Source organism: Zalophus californianus, chromosome 16, assembly GCF_009762305.2.
Source record: "Zalophus californianus isolate mZalCal1 chromosome 16, mZalCal1.pri.v2, whole genome shotgun sequence".
Taxonomy (NCBI): Eukaryota; Metazoa; Chordata; class Mammalia; order Carnivora; family Otariidae; genus Zalophus; species Zalophus californianus.
Window position 1 is genome coordinate 61926833 of NC_045610.1, and position 22946 is coordinate 61949778.

General features: G+C 54.4%; 1 protein-coding gene across 4 annotated transcripts in view; it reads right to left on the reverse strand.

Annotated features, from left to right (window-relative positions):
* CSNK1D (casein kinase 1 delta) overlaps positions 1 to 22946 on the reverse strand; it is a 33558-nt gene that overhangs the window by 2429 nt on the left and 8183 nt on the right. Inside the window, exons 3-10 of one of the 4 annotated variants that reach the window (XM_027624786.2) lie at positions 11898 to 12046; positions 11171 to 11399; positions 10594 to 10764; positions 10075 to 10223; positions 8187 to 8358; positions 7456 to 7595; positions 4338 to 4401; positions 1013 to 3158 (exon numbers count right to left, since the gene is read on the reverse strand). In XM_027624786.2, coding sequence (XP_027480587.1) covers positions 4369 to 4401; positions 7456 to 7595; positions 8187 to 8358; positions 10075 to 10223; positions 10594 to 10764; positions 11171 to 11399; positions 11898 to 12046 — 1043 coding nt within the window. In that variant the 3' untranslated portion in view covers positions 1013 to 3158; positions 4338 to 4368. Of the gene's footprint in view, positions 1 to 1012; positions 3159 to 4337; positions 4402 to 7455; positions 7596 to 8186; positions 8359 to 10074; positions 10224 to 10593; positions 10765 to 11170; positions 11400 to 11897; positions 12047 to 22400; positions 22639 to 22946 lie in introns of those variants that run through there. The other 3 variants (XM_027624787.2, XM_027624785.2, XM_027624784.1) reach the window with 3 other exon arrangements.

Consider the following 22946-nt stretch of genomic DNA (forward strand, 5'->3'; position numbering starts at 1 on the left):
CCATCTGGCCCCAGGGCTGGACCCTGCGTCAGGAAGATGGGGGCAGCCAGTGCGTGTCTCCTAGCACCGAGGGACCAAGAGTGAGACAGGTGGGCTCTGGGCAGAAGGCAGTGCGGTGGTCCCCATCCTGCCTGCAGCCCCCTCCCGGCAGAACAGGGGAGGGCAGCTTGGGGCTCGTGTCACTGGCACTTTGGCTGGGTGCAAGGGTTGGCAGCTGGGGTGAGCAGCAAGGAGACTGAATGCTGCCTTCCCAATGCGGGCAGCGAAGTGAGAAGGGCTGAGGGCCAAGGAAGAGCCCAGCCCTGTTCCAGAGCCTCAGAGCCCACTGGGCTCAGCCAGTGGCAGGAAGGGGAGGGCCTGAGCCCAAGGGCAGGGACTCGGGGCCCGCACCCTCCAGGACACCCCCAGGCACCAAGGGCCAGCCCCACGCAGTCTTGTTCAGGGGGGTCTGAGGCTCCTGGGGGCTTCCACAGCTCAAGTAGGAGGGGGAAGCCAAGGCCACAAGTACAACAAAGGGACGGGCCCACCCGGGAGCCACAGAGCTAGGGTGGGGCTGAGGACGGGCAGGCGACAACGGCGCCCCAGGCTCAGGGCACGTCTGCTGGCCCCTCACGGGGCCTGGGGCTGACAGCCGCCTCACAGGAACCACGCACGCCCCTCCGTGGCAGCCGGAGCGCTGCTCACTCCCCAGAATACTTAAGGCAGGTGTAGTACTTCCTTCCGGGCTGCGCCGAGGCCCACGGAGCTCAGGTGCCTGCCCCGCGAAGGTGCTTAAGCCAGAGGAGAAGGGACTGGCGCTTGTGGATGGCCTACACGGGCGTCAGCTCTGGGACCTCGGGAAGGGGCAGCCTGTCCCTGTGGCCTGCTGCCGACCAGCTTATACACAGAGCACCGCTGGGCCACGGGAGGACACGAACGCCCCTTCTCAGATCAGTTTTCACCTGGCTAACCTACACGCACTGACACCTCTCTGACTACGAAATAAAGAGCAGCGGAGGGCAGGGAGGAAAGGTAAAAGTCATCACGGGTTTATTATTTACACGGTGGTTAAGCACATAAATGCAGTGATCACACAAACGTGCCGAGTCAGAGACTGGCCACCAATACACAGGTTGATACAGACGTGGCAACTACATTTCCTGCAGTGGGAGGGCAGCAAGTGTGCACGCACGGACGGACACACGGACGGCCGCACAGCTGAGGGCCCAGGGTCTGGGCCCACCTCTCAAACAAGCATCCAGCAATTTCAGGTCGAAGCCCAGATGCGGAGCGAGGGAAGGCTGCCCCAGCGGTCTCTGGCACTCCGTCGGTGGCTGCAGCTGCTAACACCTCGCCGGCAGGGGCGGGCCCACTTCAGAGGGTCCTGGGTCACAACAAAGCCCCCAACTTGCCCTGACCCGCCCAGGCTTGCACTGTGCTCCCAGAAACACAGCCCCACTTGGCCAAGTCCCTGCACCCCAAAACACAGAGTAGCCCGCTCAGGACTCCCAAAGCAGCCAACAGCCACGCTCTGTGCCGTCAGCACACACCAGTCAGGGTGTCCTGGGACCGGCGCTCCCGTGCTAGGGGCCCGAGGAGGCAGGAAGGGGAGAAACAGTGACATGGACGCCTCTAGGCCCCTCACTTGCTGCGAGCGCCCCGGTCTCCAAACAGAGCACTCTGCAGCAGGGTGACAGGAGGAGAGGTGGACGTACCCACGGATACCAATTATTGCACCTTGTTCCCCACAACAGGGGCGCCGGGGCGGGGGGGCACTCCCAGCTACTGGTTGCCACCACCGCCTGGTGCCGCTGCCTGCTACAAAACGAGGGAGCATCCTGGAAAACCACCCGTGGCCCAGCGGCCCCGCGGGTCTTTCTTACAAGACTCAGCCCCGACCCACTTCTTGACCCCTGTGGGGTTCGCTACGTCCCAATGAAGGTCGTGGAAGGAAGCGTGTGACGCCGTACCCTCCTGGACGACCAGTTGAGTCACCAGCTTCTTGGCACTTCAGGGTGGATCCCCTTGGGCCCGAGGCCACTGTGGTTAAGCCTGGCACAGCGCAGACGGCCGCGTCCTCGGTTCTGAGCACACAGACTCACACACACAGCGAGGGCCAATCTACACTGTTCACGTTTACAGTCGGTTTAGAAAACTTCCCAAATCCAAAGACACTGAGGCAACACCACCACCAAAATAACCACATGTGACCCCAAGGAGGGGCCTGATGTCTCTTGGTTCAAAATCCTCTCCAGAGGAACCAGCAACGCCCATGCAAAAAGCCTTGGCTTCTGAGGTCTTCCGTGCTCGGCTTCCTTCTCGCCGTTCCAGGAGACTGGAGTGCGCGGCGCCCGCTAACTGCTCTGAGGACCGCGCTGCGCAGGCAATCTGGCGTAGGTGGGAAGGGACAGTGACAGCCAAAACCAGCGTAATGAGGCCACAGGACACACGGCACACACACATCACTTACACACACGTCTACACGGGACAGCACTTCCGGTGAGAAAACCCCTCTCCACAGCGGACCACACAACAAAGGGACCACAAAGCAGAGGACGGGCGCCCGTGCGCGCTGCTCCCCGACTCGCTCTGCCCTACACAGAAACTCCACACCAGCCTTTGTTCCAGGGCTCGTTAAAGTCAACATCGGTTTTAAGACCGCAAAAACAGACAAGAAAGAAACAATAAAAAGACAGATTTCTTTACACAGATTTAAGCCAGTAATTTTTAGCAAAATGATACAAAACTGTCTTAACCAAGTAGAAGATCGGTGGTTACAGTAGGCTTGTCAGGGAGCAGGGCGCACCGCCACTGGAGGGGAACCGAAAGGCTCTGGAGCGGGAGTTTGGTTCTCTCTGCAACTGTCTCTCACACTCTGCTTTTCTTCCCAGCCCGCGACAACCGAGTCCACGTGGGGGGCCCGCGGTGCAGCCCCTGTGACGGCAGCGCTTTGGAGTCTGTCTGGTTTAGTTTTTGTTTCCCCCACTGGCGTCGCTGGGTGGGCGGCCTGGAGAGCTCCCGGTGTTAACATTTCGGTTCTAGACCGGGGGGCGCGTCACTAGTAAAGCCATTGTAACAGAGTAGATCAGCCATGCATTGTCTGCCCTTCACAGCAAAAAGGAGAGTTCTCATCGGTGCACCACAGACTGAAGACCACTGGAAGCCACCCGACTGGGAATCTGTCGGAGCCAAAGCACAGGAGAAGGTCAGCATGAGGCCAGAGGCATGGGGCCGGTCGGTCAGGCTCGGGCACAGAACACCAGTGACGGCGAGGGGACATAGATGCTGCCCAGCCCTACTCTGGACGCCCGTACCCCGGCCACTCTGGACAGCCCCTCAGCGGCCAGGCCACGTGCTCAGCAGAACAAGTGACAGAAAGAGGGGGAAGGAGGAAGAGGCATGCAAGCAAGGAGGCCGGGTGGCCACGGAGCTAGAAGCCCAAGAATGATCGGACCAGACAGAGTCCAAGCTGGAAGAAGTACTCGCTCCCAGCACTCCTTCCTGGAAAGTAACCTGGGGTTTTGAGAGCCAGGACCGGGCGCTGTGTGGGCCCCGGGGCTCCCTGTGGGGGGAGGCGTGGAAAGCAGCTCCCGTCAAGGTGCCCCTGAGAACGCGGTCACGCTGGACCTGCGGCCGTCTCCCAGCGGTGTGGAACCCAGCAGCGGCAAGCCCTGAGCGGGAGGGGCCACAGCGTCCCCGACGAGAGGGGACCCGGCTCGGACGCCCAGCCATGCGCCAACGGCAGGGGAGCGGGCGCTGTGGCTGACGGGTTAATACAGACGGCAGCACGGATGGGACGCTGAGCAGAGACCGAGCTCAAAAAGAAAAACAAACGAGGACAGAAATAAATGCGAAAGAAGAGAATGACAAAGCCAGGGAGGCAGAGACCACCAGGAGACTCCCGCAGCAAGAGTGCATGAGCCCCCACCAAGCACGGCCCGCTCAGCTGAGCGCCATACGACACACGCCCCGCAGCAGACCCCGGGCCAGGCGGCTCGAGTCTCCCGGGACCACTGGAGCCGAGCGCAAGTGCAGAGCCCTGGGCTTCTGCTCCCACCATGGGCCCCGGACCCTCAAGAGTGCCCCGGGGCCAACGGCCAGCCAACAGTGGGCAGGGTCCTGGGGCCGCCCCGTCTGCAGACTCTCTGGTCCGCTCGCCCCCAGACTGGGTGACCGAGCAGGGCTGCTCTGGAATCCACGCGAGGAGAAGCACTGGGCGGAGGGACCACACTCTCCCGGCAGCACCTGGCATGCAAGCCCGGTCCCACCTGCGCAGCCCGGTGGTGGACTCGGGGGTGGTCAGCGCCCGCCCCGCCCGGCGCCTGCTGTCTGACAAGACCCGACATGAGCACACTCACCGGTGCTGCCTTCCAACGGGGAGACGTGCAGCTACTTGCCGTGGTGTTCGAAAGGAATGCTATTCTGAGGTGGGGGGAAAAGAGAGCTGTTGGTAAGGGCTCTGCTGGCAACCACCACTGAGGCCTTCCTCATCTCGCTTCAGCCAGGTCCGGCACTGGCCATGCTGCCTCACAGGGGACCCCGGGAACCTAGCGAGTGGCCCCCAAACGAGAGCAGCTGCTGCTCCTCCTCTAGGCTGACAAGGGGCCAGGCAGTGAGTGAACCTGACATCCAGATGGCAGCCCTCCACGGGCCCCTCCCCGAGGCCCTGCTCGCTGCGCAGTGCGGCCTGCGCTCAGGCCAGGGAGGACGGACCACAAGAAGACCAAGGGGCTGCAGGCCTTGTTTTGGGAGCATGAACGCAAACCAGCCAACCAACCAACCAACAGGAGTGACTGGCTCAGAGACTGAGTCACCTTCTACCAGGAGCGCTGGGCCCAGGAGGCCTTTTCTTCTCAAAGAGAAAAACCCACAGTAGGTTCACTGACCAGATGCTTTTTGGGCTCTGTGCTGCTCTGGCTGAGAAGCCAGACTCACACTCTGGGTCGGTAGTGTGGGGACTGTGGTCTAGCATAAAGCTGCCCTTGAGAAGAAGTCAGGGCGAGGAGCAGACACCCTCCTGAGAAGTCGGAGTGCACCATGGCCGAGGGGTCAGGACCAAGAGCACAGGTGTCCACGGCCCTCCCCCACACCCAGCTGGAGAGGGTCAGCAGGGCCCTCCCACAGGCTGGCCGGTGGCCGGAGCACCTTCTTGCTGAAGATGAGTGACTTCCTTGGACTTGATACCTCTGCACAAGACACAACATCTCCTCCTCAAAGTGCACAGAGAACTGAGAGAGAAAGGGTATCGACAGAGAAAGCTGGCGGAATGTGGCCTCAGCCCCAGCAGGGCGGGGCCAGCCTCGCTTAACAGAGGCCTCACTGGCTCTACCTCCACCCCCCTTTCTTTGGGAGAAAGTCCCAACGGAAGCTATAGAATAGCAGAAGCTGGAGCTACTCCCCTCTTTCTGGAACGTCCAAACTACCGGGGCAGAGCCCCTTGCTGAGAGTCTTGGAGAGAGTCTCTTGCTGCCCTGCAGTCTCTTAAGAAAGAGCACTGCTGGGTGGCCAGGAAAACCCAAAGGAGGAAGTCATCTCTGGGACGGGAGTGCATTGGGGACACACCCCCAGGGGCTGTGTCCTCAACGTAAAGGTCCTAGGAAACCCCCTAGAGTGACCGGTGCTTCTTTCAGAGGGGAAACACCCCCAAATTAAATCTCTGGAGGCTCCTCCCTCCTGTCTAGTCCCACACTGCTTCTTCACATGGAAAGCAAAAAGAAGAAAAAAGACACAAGACTCTCAGTTGCAAGCTCGCCTCAGCTAAGGAAGAGTTCACAGGAAGGCTCTTGAGGCGTGTAGGCTGAGGCTGGCCACGCCATGGAGGAGAAGCTGGGCTCAGACCCAGCGGTCCGTCGCAGGCTCTCTGACCCTTTCATTTCCCTCTGTGGTCCCAAACGCTCCAGATACTTTCTTTTCCCTCAAAGAGAATTAAGTTTGCCCCTTCCCTTCACCTCTGCTGGTGGAGGCCCAACATTTGGATCCTGAGTCCAGACAGAGCCTGTGACATCCACAGACCCCCGCTGTCCTTGACTGAGGTGTTCAGGGCCCCAGAGCAGGCTGTATGCCTGGGTTCTCAGTCAAGCGTGGGCAGACACTGCCCAGGACCTGTTCCCAGCGGCTGATTCATGGATTCCAGAGCCTGTGGGAAGAAGCCCGTAGCCCTTTCTGTGTCCTGCGGGGTAGGAGAAGGGGTGTGGGGCTGGGAGCCATAAGGGGCCCAATCTCATGACCCTGGCCAGACTCCTTGAGCCCCACAATTCAAACTACCTGCACCCTTAGTCTCTTTGGGAGAAAGTTATCATACAAAACCAAGCCATTTCTGGCAGAACTAGCGGTAAACCAGAAATGTTTATATTTATAGCGAAACAAAACCATTCATTCACTTGATTAAAATAAAAAGTCAGGAGCACCCTCTCTGTCTGGGCACACTTTCTCCTCTGCTGGAAGACCAAGCTGATGCCACAGAATTGAGGTTCTGGGTGGTTCACATAGACCCTGTGCTTTCCTAACCAACGTGCTCGACCCACCAATCACCAACAAGTTACGCCCAGCACCAAGCGCGTGTCAACAGCAGGGCCCAGCGCTAACTCATCCACGAGAGGTGCCACAGTGAGCCAGAGCGGTGCTGCCTGAGTGCACAGCCCAGGACGCAGGCTTCCAGTGCGCTCCTAAAACCAGTGCCTGCCCACCCAACAGATACTGTGGGGCACAGACACCCAAGAGGACCCTTGCGGAAGCAGGAGAAATGCCCTCTGACCCACCGCCATTTGAAGAGGGATCTGAAAGCTACACGAGGAAGAAAGTCCATGGTGTAAAGAGCTCATCTGTGAAGAACACATGAGCGAATGCAGAAGAACCACGGCACCAAAGCCAGAGAGGGAAGAGAAGGGTTTGAGTGGAGGAGACCCGCACGACCCAGCCATTTCCCTGAGGACAGCTGCCTCGTCCGAAAGAAGACAAGTGGGCAGGGACTGCAGAAGACGGGAACCCTCACTCGCAGTGCGTCGTGGGGCGCCAGGCTCCAACGGGCTTGTCCACGCCACCTTACGGGGCCTCCAGCCACTGCCCCGCAGGCTGTGTGCCCACGACAAACACGGTGTGAGCAGCGTGGTATTTCCAGTCTGCACAGGAAGACGGAGGAAGACGGCCCAGCCTCCAGGGCTGGCTCGGAGAGGATGCCGGGGCCGCGAGGATGGCAGCAGAAGAGAAAAAGCCCTGTCACCTACACCAGTGCGGCTGGGGAGCCAAGCCCTTTGTCCGCACAGCCCGCCTCAGGCTCCCAACCAAGGGGCTGAATGTCCCTCTCCAGTTAAAACTCAGAAATGGGGGAGAAAGAAAAGAAGGAAGGAAGGAAGCCCTTCATCACCCACACCCCACTCTGCTTGGCGCCCTATGAGCAGCCCAAACATGGAGGGGCCCGCGGCCTGCAGTGGCCGGACCTCGGCGAGCCCAGAGCGCGTACCCGTGCAGTGCACGTACCTGTGAGGTGGACATGCGGGAGGTGTCTTGCCGGCCTGTGAGATCGGAGGACGAGATGTTGACAGGGGCGCCGCGGTGCAGCCGCATACTCACTTTCCGCTCTCTTTCCACACCGGACACGGGCCGAGGAGAGGTGTTAGCTGGAGGGGGAGACAGGGGTGACGGTGAGGGCTCGGGACAGACCCCACACCCAGCGTGAGGGGGCCTCTCCTCAGCTGTCTTGGCATCCAGTACCAGAGGAGTGGGTGCCGCTGCACACCATCAGATTTCCAGGGCAGCAACAGGCGGCTGACCCCTGGCTGGCTTGCACCCTGATTTCGAAGTCAGCAGTGGTGGGCAGGGCCCACGGAGCACACAGGAACGCCAGGGTGCTAGCTCCAGGCGGACTTTCCCAGGAGCGAAGCACCAGGAATCCAGCAGGAGGGCGGCCCGAGGCCCCCGTGCTTACGATGCCGCTCATGGAGGGATGGAAGGGTGGGTTCTGAGAGGCTCCTAGGGAGCAATCCGTGTCACGAGAAAAAAGACCAACAGAGAAAGAGAAACAGATGTCCCCTGCCCAGCCAATCCTCAGAAACTAGGGTTTACTAGGACCGGAAGCACACAGCCTCTCCCACGAGGCATGCCCGCCTGAAGCCCGCGTGGGGCCCTGCAGCTCCAACAGCCAGAGCAGCCAACACACAAACCAGAAACCCACAGCGCCTGCTGGGGAGACGTGGTGCTAGCCCACTCACCAGTGTGTGAGGTAGGGGTGAGGGGGGTGGGAGGAGCCACTTCCTGGGTGCCCCGCAGGCGGCCAGAGGCCGTGGAGGGGAGGCCACGGGCGGCTGGGTTTCGGGAGTGCCTCAGCCGCTCCTCTCGGTCCCGGCGCTCCCGCTCAGAGTCATCAGCGGCCCGGCTGGCTCCCTACAAAGGAAACAGGGTAAGACCAGACTGAATGGGGTTTGGTGGAGAACAACCCAAGGGCCCCGGCCGTCCCCTGCTGCCAGAGAAGCCATCCAAGCAATGTAGCAGGCTGGGAGGTGGCATCTCTCCCTCTAGGACAGCAGCCTGCCCCGTGACCCTTGTGAGTGAGTGGACAAGATCTTCCCAACACTCCTGAACCTCAAATACTGATGGCAACTGGGTGGCCTCTTCCCCGAGCATCCACACAGAAACAGGAAATCGTATGAGATCAGGTTAGCGGCAGGCCCAAGGTGTTAGCATCCGGGGGATCCGAGAGGCACACAGAAGCGATGTCATCTGGTCAGCGGGGGGCCCAACCAGAGCCCAGACAGCCTAGGCGGATATTGGGCCAGGGCCCACGTGACAAGAACGCAGACAGCCAGGTCTGCCGTGGAAGGTCCCACGTGGTGGACACCACAGCTAGTTCTACTTTGAGCAAATGACGACCCAGACGAGTGGGGGCACGATACCCACCATGTCCTAACAAACAGTGCTGTAACGCAACAGTCGGCAAACTGTAGCCCACAGCCCAAATCCAGCCACCATCAGTTTCTGCAAATGAAGGGTGACTGCTGCAGCCGCACCCACTTGTACCCCACTCTGCCCGTGGCGGCTTCCCAGCAGCAGCGCAGAGCCGAGTGCTGGTCCCACCACATGCATGCTGCAAAGCTGAGAGGATTCACTGTCCCGCCCTGCCCAGAGAAGGGGAGCCAGCCCCGCTACGGGGGCAACGACGCCAGAAGGTTGCCCAGACTCTGGGCGATCAGTGATTGCACGTCCTGAGCCAGCCCACTGTGGGGCACCTGGCTCTCCCCGGCAGGGCACAGACCTGCACAGACACCCCGGCAAGGCCACAGGACAAGCCTTTCTGTCTTACGCCCTCTGAAGAGGAGGTCCTGCTCCTCCGTCAGATCTTGTCACCCTGGAAAGGTTCCAATTTGTTTTAAGCTAACTGAATAGAACAAATATATAATGAAAAACAAAGTAGAAGTTCCAAAAAACCCTGAAAGTCTCTGGCAATAGTGTCTGAAAATTAATTAATTAGACTCCTATAAGAGACTCAGGGATGGGCGGCCAGATTTAGAGAAGAAAACATCAAAGCTCAAGTTCTGCACATACCCATGTGCCCATTTAATAAGCCTGGCACCAAAGTCAACCACAGCCTAGCACCTCTCCAGGTACCCACCTTGCTTGCTCACCCGCATGGCTGGGTCAGAGGGAGGAGGGGCAGGAGGTTACCCCACGTGGCCAGAGCCCTTGGCCTTGGCCATACCCTCCTGCGTAACACACACTCTGGAGCCACACCTCAACACCACGGGCAGTCAAAACCACGGCGCTCCTAGCCATGTCGACAGCAATCATAGAAGTACCTTCCAATTCAAGACTTATCACTCAAGTAAGAGCCCTGGTTCCAGGCAGACCTGCATTTGGGAGACCCACTCCGCTGGCTCCAGGAGACCCAGCACTGACATGGTGCCGCCTCTGCTCTCCCTTGATAGGGATCTTGCTTCTCAGAATCTCCCGCCCTGGGGTGGACCCCACCTAGGCCACAGCCCTCGCAGGTACACGTGGCTCCCCCAATGCGGTGAGCATGCCTTCTAAAACCTGCACCTCGTCTGGCAGAGGCCTTTGGCTGACTTCTATGCTGAGAAGTAAACATGCTGGCGGCACACTTACGAATTTGAGCATGTTCCAGTCGAACACGTAGTCATAGGAGAAGCCCTGGCGGTGGAAGAGATTCCTGAAGAGCTGCCTCAGGTAGGAGTAGTCAGGCTTGTCGTCAAAACGCAAGGAGCGGCAGAAATTCAGGTACGTGGCAAACTCAGCTGTAAGACAAGAGACTCAGCGCTAACTGGCAATACTTGACCGGGTATCCGTCGACATGATTGCCACCATCCGCTGCCACACGCTTAGGACGTGAGACATGGCGTCTGAAACACCGGTCACATTGGGAGGAACCAATGTTTAAGAAAAGCCGGCGCCACACAGCACAGCTTGGTTTCACCTGTGGCACTTCACAGGAACAAGGACAACTCCCTGGGTCATGGTCCCCGGAAGGTAGAGGAGCAGCAGGGACAGAAGGCTGCCACCAGCTCAAGGACACTCTTCATCATCTGGGAGCCAGTCTCCCAGTGCCCCCCCCACTGCCGCCCTGAGACCGCGGGCCGGCCAACACCTGCCCTCGAGGACACGCACAGGGGTAGCTTTTACACAGCACTTCGATGGGGGTGGACATCTTCTTCTCGCTAATCCGCTCATACTTCTGCCTCTTGGTGGCTGCCTTCAGCCCCTGCCAGGGCAGAGAGCCCAGATTGAAGTACATGAGCACATAGCCCAGTGACTCCAGGTCATCTCTTCGAGATTGTTCTGGAAAAGACGGGAAATGGGTCAAGGACAGCACGTGTGCACCTGCTGCCACAAAGCCAAGACCCTAGGCGCACTCTGACTGTGGAAACGAACTTTTAAAACCACAGAAAAATATTCTTGGATTCTTTGTTTCACCAGAAGTTGCCCCTGATGTGTCCTTAGGAAACTGTGACTCCCCTGGATGAGTGACACCAATGATACAGGGACTGTCAGAAAGCCCAACTGTTTACCTGCCCCCACCACACCTCACAAAGGATTTTCCAGAATCTGGACAGCCAGCCTCCATGCCAAACATGGTGACCGCTCCCAGGGTCCCCCAAGAGGCTGGCCTTTCTCTAAGAGATGGCTATGCCCAAGGCAGTCTAGTGACCGGAGGCACAGGAGACCCCACCACCCATGGGCTCACCGATTCCAAGATGCGTGTTGATGGAGGCGTACCGCGCCGTCCCGGTGAGGTTTTTGTTCTCACGGTAGGGGATGTGCTGGTGGGTCCTGGCATCCCGGTACTTCTTGGCCAGCCCAAAGTCGATGATGTAGACCAGGTTGCCCTTCTTCCCCAGCCCCATGAGAAAGTTATCTGGCTTCACATCTCGGTGGATGAAGTTCTTTGAATGAATGTATTCGATGCGACTAATCTGTAGGTAGGAAGTAATGACCAGAGATTAAAATCCCAGCAGCAGCCTTTGGAAAGGCACCTGCCTGGCAGAGTGAGGGCTGTGCCCTCACCTGCGTGTCCTGCGGCCCTTGGCCAGAGCAGAGTAACTCCACAACCAGGGAAGGATGCTGAACGAACCATGTTTCACAGCCCCAGCCAGCCGGGGCAGTTCTCCTTGTTGGCTCTCGGGGGTGGGGAGGGGAGGTCGGCTGACAGCAGCCTGAGAGGACCAGCCCTCCCTGATGAGAGTCTGCACCAGCAGTCCTTCCTGCAGGGGCCCACCAGGAAAAACACAGGTCTCCAAAGCCCGCCCACGGTCCTGCTCCTGCCGCCGAGGTGAATGCACTCCCACTCTCTCCCTGGGCACTAACAGGCACAGAAGGAGAACAGCACCTGAATGTCCCGTCAGACTGCTGACTCAACCAAGCACGTGCCAAGGACCCAGGCTGCCCTGTCACCTCAGAAACATGATTCTTACCATCTGGTCAGCAAGCAGCAGGACAGTTTTGAGGCTGAATTTCCTTGAGCAGAAGTTGAACAGGTCCTCCAGGCTCGGCCCCAACAGCTCCATCACCATGACGTTGTAGTCCCCCTCCGCCCCGCACCACCGGATGGTGGGGATGCCCACTGCAAGAGAAACCCGACACACCTGTGCTCGCACACGGGGACACACCACACAAGACACACACTGCGTGACAAGGACCAGGCAAGAAGTGCTGGCAGTGACACCGGGAGAGAATGGGAGGCCAGTGTCCTGGGCAGGGGCGTGAGCAGATGCAAGAAGGATTCCTGTTGACATGCTGTGCGCGTCACAGATCAGGAACCAGTCTGGCTCGCTGTTGTTAACCAAAGTCCACACTCTGTTCAGGTTTCCTTGGTTTTCCTGTCACACCCTCTCTCTGCCCCGGTCGTCACGTCTCCCCATGCGCCTCCGGGCTGAGCCCTCTCTCACGTCCCTGGTTTCGGGGGGCCTGGCAGTTCTGGGGGGAGGTTCTGGGGCAGTCCCTCCGTCGGGATGTGTGTGATGTTGGGTGATGGGTTTGGGGAGGAAGACCACAGAGCTGAAGGGCCTTCCCATCACGTCACGTCAGGGGTCCCTGCTCTCAATGTGACTCGTCACTGAGGACGGGACCTTGACCCCTGTATGGGGTGTGGTCATTCTCCCCAGTGTGTGTACTGTTCTCTTTGGGAGGACGTCACTGTGTGGAGCCCACACTCCGGGGGTCGGGGAGGGGGGTCATGCTGTCATGCTCTACTTCTTGAGGGCAGAGCATCCACACACAGTACTCAGATTGGTCTCTTCCCATTTACTTTTTTTTTTTTTTAAAGATTTTATTTATTTGTCAGAAAAAGAAAGTGTGTGCGCACAAGCAGGGGGAGCGGGAGAGGGAGAAGCAGGCTCCCTGTTGAGGAGGGAGCCCGATGCGGGGCTCAATCCCAGGACCCTGGGATCATGACCTGAGCCAAAGGCAGATGCTTAACCGACTGAGCCAGCCAGGTGTCCCCCATTTACGCATTTAATCACTGTTTTGCAGCACTGTGGGCCTTTTTTTTTTTTTTTTTTGAAGATTTATCTGTGAGAGAAAGAGCAAGCATGAGCAGGGGGGAGAGGCAGACTCCCCGCTGAGCATGGAGCCCGTTGTGGGGCTCAAGCCCAGGACCCTGAGATCATGACCTGAGCCAAAGGCAGATGCTTCACTGACTGAGCCACCCAGACACCTGAATTTTATTATACTTGTATTAAATAGTTTTTTTAAGAAGTATGCATGCTGTATAGTATTCCCTTTGGAGAACAGATCACAATTCATCTAGTCTTTCATTTGGAATGTCTGGGTTTGCTTCTATTACAAACGGTGCTACTAAGTATACCCTTATTGGGGGCGCCTGGGTGGCTCAGTCGTTAAGCGTCTGCCTTCGGCTCAGGTCATGATCCCAGGGTCCTGGGATCGAGCCCCCGCATCGGGCTCCCTGCTCTGCGGGAAGCCTGCTTCTCCCTCTCCCACTCACCCTGCTTGTGTTCCCTCTCTCGCTATGTCTCTCTGTGTCAAATAAATAAAATCTTAAAAAAAAAATAAATAAGTATACCCTTATTTATGTCCACAGATGAAAATTCTTATCCACAAAATTCTTGTTCACATCTAGTTTCCCCAGGCACATGCCTACAAACACAGAGCACAAGTTATCTGACTCTATGAGACAGTGTCGCCTTGTTTCCCGAGACGGACGGCCCACTCCACACGCCCAGCAGCAACGAGCTGGTTACCACCAGATTGCTGACTTTTCATCAACCGAGTGGGTGTGAAAGAGCGTCCCACTGAACTCTCAATTTGGATCTTTCGTCCATATATTTATTGGCCACATGCTGTTCCTCTCTGAAACGTCTACCCTTGTCTTGTGCCAATTTTTCTATCAGGAAGTCTTTTGCCTATTTATGGCTATTCTTTAAAAATCCTGGGTACTAAACCATTGTTGATTGTATGTGAGGTATATTTTTTTTTTCTGGAGCCTTTTGATGAGAAATTTTAACAAAGACGAACATCTCAATCTTTTCCACTATGAGTAATGTTTTTGGTATAGAAACCCTGAGTCAGAAACAGATACTATTATTATCTTTCAAGAGTTTAGAAGTTACTCTTTATCAGCCAAGATGGAGTAATGGGAGCCCAATTTACCCTCACATCTGCAAAAACCAGAAGACTTAACAAAACACAGAACACGTGGAAAATGGTTTCTAAGACACTGAACAGGAGGCAATGAAAAACACTCAGACCTGAAAGACAGGACACAGCTATGTGTGCCTCAGGCTGTCCCCTTCCTCGACTTGTCAGCAAAAATACAAAAACTAAACAGATAAAAGTAACTTTACTTCATCCTAAGTGGAGGAAGAACCTGAGCAACAGAGTAAAACACCAAGCATGCAAGCAAGTAAAATTCATAATGTCCAGCATTCAAAGATTACCAGGTATGCAAAGCAGCAGAAAACATCCATATTGAGAACGGTCAATCAACTGAAACTGGTTCAGATGTTAGAATGAGCAGAGAAGGGTAATAAGAGTTATTACAGGGGTGAGTGGGTAGCTCAGCTGGTTAAGTGTCTGACTCTTGATTTTGGATGAGGTCATGATCTCAGGGTCATGGGATTGAGCCCTGTGTCTGGCTCTGTGCTCAGTAGGAAGCGTGCCTGAGATTCTCTCCCTCTCCCTCTGCTCCTCTCCCCTCCATGTGTGCTCTCTCTCTCTCTCTCTCTCTCTCTCTCTCTAAAAATAAACATGGGACGCCTGGGTGGTTCAGTTGGTTAAGCATCTGCCTTTGGCTTGGGTCATGATCCCGGGGTCCTGGGATCAAGTCCCACGTCAGGGAGCCTGCTTCTCCCTCTGCCATTCCCTCTGCTTGTGCGCTAAAGTATTAAAAATAAATATAAACAAACAAACAAATGGGCGCGTGGGTGGCTCAGTTGGTTAAGCATCTGCCTTCGACTCAGGTCATGATCCTGCTCAGCGGGAGGCCTGCTTCTCCTCCCTCTGCCTGCCCCTCTGCCTACTTGTGCTCTCTGTCCAATAAATAAAATCCCAAAAAAATGAAATAAAAATAAATAAATCTAAATAAAAGTTATTATAAATTCTAATTATCTTCCATCTCAAAAAAGCTACATAAGGGCACACCATGGGAAATTTATAAAAGACTCAAACCCAACTTCTAGGGAACTACAGTGTCTGAGATTAGATGGTGTAGAAGAAAAGACGTGTGACTTGAAGGCACAGCGACAGAAACTGCTGGAAAAGCAAGAGCCAGCTTCAAGTCGTCTGAAACCTATTTCACCGAAGCCCCCAGGAGAGACGGAGGAAGGGGACAGAGATGCTGCTGGAAGCAGATGACAACAAGCCCACAGATGGAAGCTCAGCGGCCCACACGCAGGAGCCGTAAAGAACATCACACAGATGTCCACACCTGCTGATCAAATCACTCACGGTGCGTGATAAAGACAGCATCTTGAAGCAGCCAGGGGGAAAGTCCGCATTACATAACGAGGACAAAGGCCGGGATCACCGCAGCCTTGTCAGAAACGGGCACGTAAGAGCACAGTGGGGCAGCACCTTCCAAGTCCCAAGAACGTCAACCTCCGAACACCAAGACAAACGAGGGGTTTCCAGATACAAAAAAGCTGGAAGAATCCATCAGCAGCAGATCTGCACTGCTACGTATGGGAAAGGCCACCCTTCGGGCAAAAGGCCACGTGATGGGACATGGGCCCACACAAAGGGATAGAAAACACTAGAAATAACAACCTAAGTTTACACATAAGATTTTTAAAAATTACTTCAATCCCCTTAAGAGATAGGACTGTTTAAGCAAAATAAGAATGCAACGCGGGTTTGTAATATGCAAATGTCCGTGCTGCAGGGAGGTATCCCAACGGCAGGCAGCGGGCAAATGAAGTGCCCTGTCACGGGTCCGTCTGCTCTACACCAAGTGCAGAGCGTGGCAAGGATCCTTGTGTTCCCTCTCTCGCTGTGTCTCTGTCGAGTTAAAAAAAAAAAAAAAAAAACAAACTAGCAGCAAGATGGGCAACCAAAACCTGGCCTGTCAGGAAACACATCAAGTGTAAATCCTCTCAACACCCCAAATAAGGCACACTTTCTCAGACTAGATAGAAACAAGTGCCCTTTACACACAAACAGCTTGTCAGAAGGATGGCACAGGACACCAACTTTAGACAGAAGGGTGCACAAGAGCTGGGTCCGCATGGGACACAGTAGGCTGTGGAGAGCGTTTCCAGGGATGTACCTGTTTTTTCATAAGGATAAAGGCACCAACTCGTCAGGAGAATGTAACAACTGCACACGTTCATGCAGCTAACAGTACAGCTTCCGAAATACATGAAGCAAAACCGCAAAGAGATCGACAAACACAATTTGACAGCATCCTCAACACCCCCTCAGGCAGCGGAGCATACTCTCCTCAAGCACACATGGCCAGTTAGCAAGACATACCCAACAATGGACATAAAACAGGCCTAGAGGTAAAATGATTCAAGTTGTACAAAGTATGCTTTCAGACGACAATGGAATTTAGTCAGAAATAACAGAGTGCTCTCTGGAAAACCCCCAAATATTTGAAAGCTACATAATACACTTCAAAATAACCCACAGATCAGGGAGAAATCAGAAGGGGAATTAGAAAGCTTTTTGAACTAAATGAAAATGAAAACACAACACATCAGGGTTTATGAGACGTGCTCTAGGAGCACCTGGGGGAAATTTATAGCAATGAAATGCTTGTATTAGAAAAGACAGGTCAATGATCTCACAAAATAGGAAATTAAACCCGAACAGATGAAATAAAAATGATCACAGCAGTAATCAGTGAAATGGGACACAAAGAAACAAAGAGAGAAATTAGTGAAACCAAAACATGTTAAGAAGACTTCTGATAAAACTCTAATGAGACTGATTAGGAAAAAATAGAGAAGGCACAAATTAGCAACATCAACATTGAGCAGATTCTACATCTATTAAAAGGCTAATGGAGAAATATTATAAATAGCTTTATGCCAGTAAATTCAATCATTCAGATGACACGGATAAACCGTTTGAAAGACACCAACCATCAAAGTAGTTAACTGCTGGCGGGATGTAACGGGACAGCCACCTGGAAAGCAGTTGGCCATTTACTACAAAGGAAAAGCATTCACCTACTTCTGACTCAGCCGTTCCACTCACTCCTAGACACTCACCCACGAGGAAAGGAAATAAACGTCCATACCTACACAAACATTTACAGCATCTTTGTTTGTTAACACCCGTGAACAGGTGGAGGGATGGAAAACTGTTGCATCCACCCAGGGGACACCGCGCAGTGCATCGTGAGGAGGACTCTCTCAGGGGCCAGGCAGGTGTCCTTGCGCTGGGCGGAGGTGAGGGGTAGAAGGGTGGCTGCGGGCACAGTGGGACACCTGCTGCTGTAAGCTCACAGCTATCACTCCAGGACGCACGTGTCACTTCTCACTGTCCCAAAGAACTGCGCCCTGGGCCCCACGTTCTCATGACTCCAACTGCCCTGGCCGTGTACAAATGATAGATCTTGTGCATTCTAACTTCGCTCTTGACGTAAGCTTTCTGGGTTTTATGTCCCCGTGTATTTCTGGGTGATGCCCTCTTTGTGCACTGGGCTCTTGGGGCAAGGAGAAGTTGTGGGGAGGGCTCGGCGGCAGCCACAGGATGGTGCAGCAGGCGCACGCTCTGCGGTCTCCCCTGCGTGCAGAACAGCTATTCAGAGTGCACAGGAACCACCTCACTTTTACCCGGGCTGTGCTGTGACTTGATCTCTCCCTCCTAGAAGACTCGGAATTCGTCTACACAGGGGTCGGGAAAAGGTGCTGAGTGGAAGCCACGGCTGGGGGAGGCTGGTCTAGACCAGTGGACCTCCAGTCCCAGGACATGGGCTCCCTGCACCTACCAGATCCTTCACTGGCTCAGGCCAGTACTACCAGTACCACAGGGTTCATGCATGTGTCTGAAAAAATTCAAGTTGGTCATGACAAGTTCTAAGAGAGCCTAAGCTGCCCTGGGGTGCCATATGAAGCAAAGCCCCAAATCCTTAACCTTGAACAATGCTGGGTTTTCTTGCCTTGGCTTCCAGAGACCATGGTGTCCAGGGCCAGCACCCTGCGCTGCCACAGCAGTGGTTAGCGCCACGGTGGTGAGTGTGATGGAGTGCACTGGACCAGCCGTGCCTCATCCTGGTTTCTAGCTGCCCCCTTGGATCGCTGTGTCTGCTGGACTTATAAGACTCACAAGCTGCTGGCTGGGTGATCGACAGGCAGCCTGGCTTGTATAAATATGAGCTGGTCTTTCTCCATGTTCTTCTGGGGTTTTATTGTTTACCTTTTTTTTTCCTACTGAGAGAAAAACAGCCAGAGGATCCAACAAAAGGCTCTGCACCAGGAAGAGGATCTGAAACACAGGCTGAAAGGACCCCTTCTTGAAGTATGTTTACATGTTGGGAGGGGGGGTATCTTAAGCCATCCTTTCTTGGTGCCTGCCCTCTTCCCCTATTTCCTATTTTGGGCCAGATCTTCTGTCCTAAAAACTTGACTCCTATACTTCCTTTATCCCCACAAAAGCTCACACACCCTTGTATTTAATTTCTGGGGTGTCTCCTTAATTCTTAAATGATTTGTGCAAAACTCTGAAGAAGCCAGAAACACTCCATCCCTTGTTCCCAACCTCCCGAGTCAAGACTGTTCTTTGGCACGATTCTGGCCACACTGCTGTATTTAGATGGATCAAACCCGCTTCAGTCTCTAATCCTAGGGAAGATGTGCAAGCAGGTGGGGGGCAGGGGGCAGGGCTGGGAGACCAAGAAGGGAAGATGACTGGACCTTCAACCACTCAGGAGCATCCCTGGAGGTATGCACATGCACATGCACATCAAAGAGGCCACAAGACTGTTTAGTAGGATGTGGGTGAATGTGGGGCGCCTGGGTAGCTCAGTCGTTAGGTGTCTGCCTTCAGCTCAGGTCATGATCCCAGGGCCCTGGGATCGAGCCCCATATCGGGCTCCCTGCTCAGCAGGAAGCCTGCTTCTCCCTCTCCCACTCCCCCTGCTTGTGTTCCTGCTCTCGCTCTCTGTCAAATAAATACATAAAAAATCTTACAAAAAAAAAAAAGGATGTGGTGAATGTAACTCCATGCTTAATGCAGGAAACTAAAGCTTTCTGTGGAATCTTGAATTTCTGGGGAAGGAGGGAGAGGAGGGAAGCATGTGCTTGTCTGCCCTCTCCCAAGCTCCCTCCCCCTGCTCCTGAATTGCAGGAGACTGCGCCCCAGGGTTCAGTGACCCTGTCCCTGGAAAATACGGATGTGATGGTTGGATCTGCTACCACTGTGTAATACACACACTGACCCTTTCCCTTCCCCTCAGAAAATACAGTGAAGAAAGAGACGCCCTTATTTTTTAACGCTCCCCCTTGTCTTCTGTGCTAGCGAAGACACCCCATGCCACACCACAGAGGAATGGTGATGACGAGACCAAAGAGGACGTGGCCCCAACAGAAGCCCAGATGCCACGCAGGTGGGACAGACATGGCCCTGCAGGCATGTGCGGCACCCGGTGTCATCCTGCGGGCCAAGTGCTTGCCTGCTCCATAAAACCCAATTCCACTCTCAGTCTGCACGTCAGAAAATCTGTCTGTGTGCCATCGAGGCACCGTCCCCAAGAGCAAGAAGTCAGAAGCAGGGGAGAAGTACTGCTTACAGAGATCAGCCATGTCAGCACAGGGGCCCTCGGGGCCCCACGTAAAGCCGTATGGTACACAAAGACCGTACTGCACAGATTCAAATGTAGCGTATATCAGGCAGAGGTGCATCAAGGACTCACAATGTCCGTTTACACTGATGGGGGATTCCAAGGGCGGCATATTTTTCTCTAGTGGTCGACACCAGCATGTCTTGTCACCCGAGCACCAGAGAGCAGATAACACGTGGTAAAGGCAGAGCGCCCCTGCTCTTCAAGTTCTCTGACCAGAAGATGCTCAGCTTTCTGTATAGCCTGCTTTGTCCTGAGCAGACTGTCTGGAAAATCAAGTGGTGAGGCCCCAGGAAGCAATGAGCTATAAAGCTATTCACAAGCATGTTCCTGCCACTGTCCAGACTGATCCTCTGGTGACAGCAAGATCAGAAATCTGAAAATGCATGCCCCTGCTGGGCCCGTGCAGGAGCAAGCAAGGCCTGTGGGGCAAGAGCAGTGGGGCGGCCAGCACGCTGCCCCCACGCATGTGCCATTCGGATGGGAAATGGGTCCCTGGCTTCACTATGTGTAGTTCTTTAACACCTGATGGAGTCCAAAGATACCAAAATCTATGCTTGGGGGTGAAATACTAGGGGACAGGCACAGGCAAAGTCTTTTCATTTTTACTTATGAGAAGTTCCAATATCCAACATTAATGCAAATAGAAATTTTCACAGTTTTTGACAATTCAAACCTAAAACAATTATAAGTAAACTGCCAAACGTTTCTAGACGAGGTCACTGGATTTTTTAAAAACAAATTTCTTACAGGGTGACAGAGAGACAAAAACTTAGAAATAAACTAGGCAGAGATGTCGGGAGCAAACTCTGGACTGTGGCTTCTCCCCCAGAGCGCACTGGGACTGGCACGTGGGCACTGAGGGGGGAGTCCTGCCGCCTCTCAAGCAGGTGGGAGCAACAGGTGTTCAATTTAGTGTTGATCCCCGTATATTAAAACGTTCTTGGCTACTGTGAAACACTTCTTAACAAAAAGATAGTGACTGTCCAAAATAAAGCATAGGAACTGACCAGGACTTAGGACGAGAGAAGTGAACTTGGGGACGCCACCTGCCCCTACTGCACTGGCGAGTGCCAGCCCAGATTTTATACGAACAGCCCACTCGCCCCTCCCACATGCCACCCCCACCCGGGGCCTTGACCTGAAGCAGCTGTGGACTAAACACTTGTTCTCTACTGAGGGACCACCAAAAAAGGGTTGGTCCAAAGCCACTCTGGGGACATCAGGATGGGAAAGAGCAGTTAACATCTAGGTAGGGCCTGGCAGTCCACTGCATTTTGGAAGAACCTGCTGTCCACCCAAGTCACTGACCCACGAAACTAAGCAAGATCTATTTCTGCTATTCCGAGTGTTCCATCACTGCCAGCAGATCTGCGGCAGGTGGAAGCATCTGGGGCACACTTCCCTAGGAGCAGAGCTGCTGCGCAGCAGTGGCCTGGGCACAATGACGCTCAGGTTCAAATCTCTGTCCTGGAAAGCTCTGCATCGGTCTGCGAGGCTGCACCCACTGCACAGGACTGTAGTGGCAGCAGATGTACCAGTGTCCATAAGTGAGGCTGACTCCTCCCTCAGTCACAGCAAGCTTGAGGGTGCACGGCCGCCTCTCAGCTTCTAGCTTCCTCCTAGGGTGCCGTCAGTCTCAACCACTTGCAAGTAAGCCCAGAACGCAGGATTAAAAGCATCGAAGAGCCACAATCAGAAGTACTTGCTGTCCCTTCACCAAGACCAAGTGGTCTGTGTGTATTGGCACGAGATCTGACTCAGAAGGCTGACCAACAGCACGTGGACCCCTGCACCCTGTCTGCTTCGTGGTGGTGAGGAATTCACACAACACTACCAGAATCATGGACTCTGTGTTTCTGGACACCCATCTGTTTTCAAAAATTGCGATCTTTACTTTTTCTTTAAAGCACCTTGATAATATCCACCAAGCACACATTTGAAACAGAAGTAAAACTCAATCTACATGTGGAGGATGGCCAGACAGGAGAAAATCCTAGGTTTCTAGGACCCTAGACAAGGGGCACAAATCTTAAAGCAAGGATTCAAAGTGAGATGCAATGCTGCAGCCTAGGCCTTCAGCCCCACAGCAGACAGTTGTGGTCCAGGGATGGAGAAGCCCCATCCCGAAGGGAATAAACTCTTCTTTGTTCAGTCTCAGCCACTTATCCAATTCCTATGTGGGGTGTCAGCTGACCGTTTCCTTCCCTTCTGCCCTCTGGCCCGCCAGCTTACGAATTCTCACAGAGATGCTGCTTGTTAACACTGAACAAGGCTTTTAAGCTGGAAGCTTTCTTCAACCCCCAGCCATCAGGCCCTGCGCAACCATGAAGGCCACACCCGAGTCACCTCCTTCTCATCACCACCTGACCAGCTGGGTAGTAGACTGTCCCTGATGCCTGAGAAGACTGCCCTCCGCTGACCACTCCCTGGGGCCCACAGGCGTTTCTGCGGCTGGGTGCCGGGTCCCGAGAAAGCTGGGACAGGAAGCTCTGGACGCCCTCCATGATGGGTCCTGCAGGACTGTCGGTGTTGCTCTGATATGTATCTGTTGCTAAAGAAGACACCTGTTGCTGTGTAAAGCAAGAAATGTTGGTTGCTAGTAGCAGCACAGATTAAACCATTTTTGTGGAGGAAAGATGCGAGAGTGAAATCACCAATCCTCCCTTCTCACCTGAAAATAGCGAATTCAGACTCTGAAGACAAGTTTTCATTTGGCAAAGTGCAGAGAGCACCCCAAACTATGAAAGTACCACAGAGGCTTCTGCCATGAAGGGTCTCCAAACAGGATGCAGTGTAGCCATTCTTCAGACACAAAGCCTTGATCCCGAGGGGAGCTCCTTGGGGTGAAGCACGGACATGTCCTTCCTAATGCTGCAGTGTCTTCGGGACTCTGAGACCGCCAACAAAATCCCCACCTGCTCCATTAGCCAAACTTTTGAAGTCCAGAGAATTCTAAAAGTTAGACTTTGAGATCAGGATGGGTGCTCTCAAACATCAGACACCCTTAGGTCTGAGAGGTTTCGCAGAATTGGGACAGTAATTGAGTTGGAAGGGGCCACAGAGGTCACTGAATTTAAACTCTATTTCACTCAGGAGCCTTTGAGGGGGATCCCTCAAAGCTGTGAGCAAAGCATGTGACTGAGGTGGCATACCCAACAATCAGGAGCATGCCTGAAAAATCAAAATTCACACGCACCCTGAGTTCAAAGACACTACT